The sequence below is a fragment of the Tigriopus californicus genome, unplaced genomic scaffold, assembly GCF_007210705.1.
Source record: "Tigriopus californicus strain San Diego unplaced genomic scaffold, Tcal_SD_v2.1 Contig25, whole genome shotgun sequence".
In the NCBI taxonomy this organism is placed as follows: Eukaryota; Metazoa; Arthropoda; class Copepoda; order Harpacticoida; family Harpacticidae; genus Tigriopus; species Tigriopus californicus.
This window is the reverse complement of record NW_026738686.1, coordinates 1,381-2,229: the sequence shown is the minus strand read 5'-3', so window position 1 is coordinate 2,229 and position 849 is coordinate 1,381. Positions and strand designations below refer to the sequence as shown.

Genomic DNA, 849 nt, shown 5'->3' with positions numbered 1-849 from the left:
GTTCTAAAAATCATCGTAGGGTTAGTCATTGCCCACTTATATCCCCCTTCGGACCAGAAATAGTAGAATACGGTCCAGGATGAACTGCTAAATGTTTGGTTTCAGTCGGAATTTGCATCAAAGAAAGGATTCGCCAACCTTCGAGCAGCAAAAGTGATGCAGGCATTGGATGCCTCTCCGGATCGGTCAATGGTCGACATGTGATCATGATTGACGACATGCTTGACACGGGGAAAACGCTCAGATTCGCTATGGAGGTAATGTTCCATAAGCTAGTCACTGACTATAATTTATAGGGTCTCAACATGTGTCCGTAAGTATTGAATGACATTCATTTTAGGTTTTGGAACGAGAAGGAGCAGCATCGGTACACTTTTTAGCAACACATGGCCTCTTCTCAGCCGGTTGTGTTGACGTGGTCAAGTCTTATGACCAAGACTTTCTCAAGGCAGTGGTTGTCACCAATTCCATCCCTCAAGACGAGGTCAAGAAGCTTCTACCCTCGTTGCACATTATTGATGTAGCAGGTCTGATCGCGGAATTTGTCAGACGGCATCATTACAGGGAGAGTGTTTCTGTGCTCAGCCAATTTATGCCTATTCGTGATGAGCATCAACCTGATTTGGTGCCCGAGCGTTTGGCCAGCCTTAGGCTCGCAGAAGGCCAAGTTTCGGGTTTGATACCCGATGAAGGGACCTCCTCGGCCTTTGAACCTTCGGACGCTTTGGAGGATCCGATTGATGAGGATACGCAAGGTGAACAACTGGCCGACCGACAACTAATGAAAATTCGGAAAGGTTTTCGGTTGAGCTCAGTGTGTTGGGATTAATTTGACCTAGGTATCAATTC

The 849-nt window shown here is 46.5% G+C and overlaps 1 protein-coding gene across 1 annotated transcript; it reads left to right on the top strand.

Annotated features, from left to right (window-relative positions):
* The first annotated feature begins 77 nt into the window (after positions 1-77).
* Positions 78-843, top strand: LOC131892551 (uncharacterized). The gene is made up of 2 exons (XM_059242354.1): positions 78-257; positions 341-843. Exons 1-2 carry the CDS (start codon positions 207-209, stop codon positions 827-829), a joined length of 540 nt encoding a protein of 179 aa, XP_059098337.1. The 5' UTR covers positions 78-206; the 3' UTR covers positions 830-843.
* The last annotated feature ends 6 nt before the right edge of the window (positions 844-849 follow it).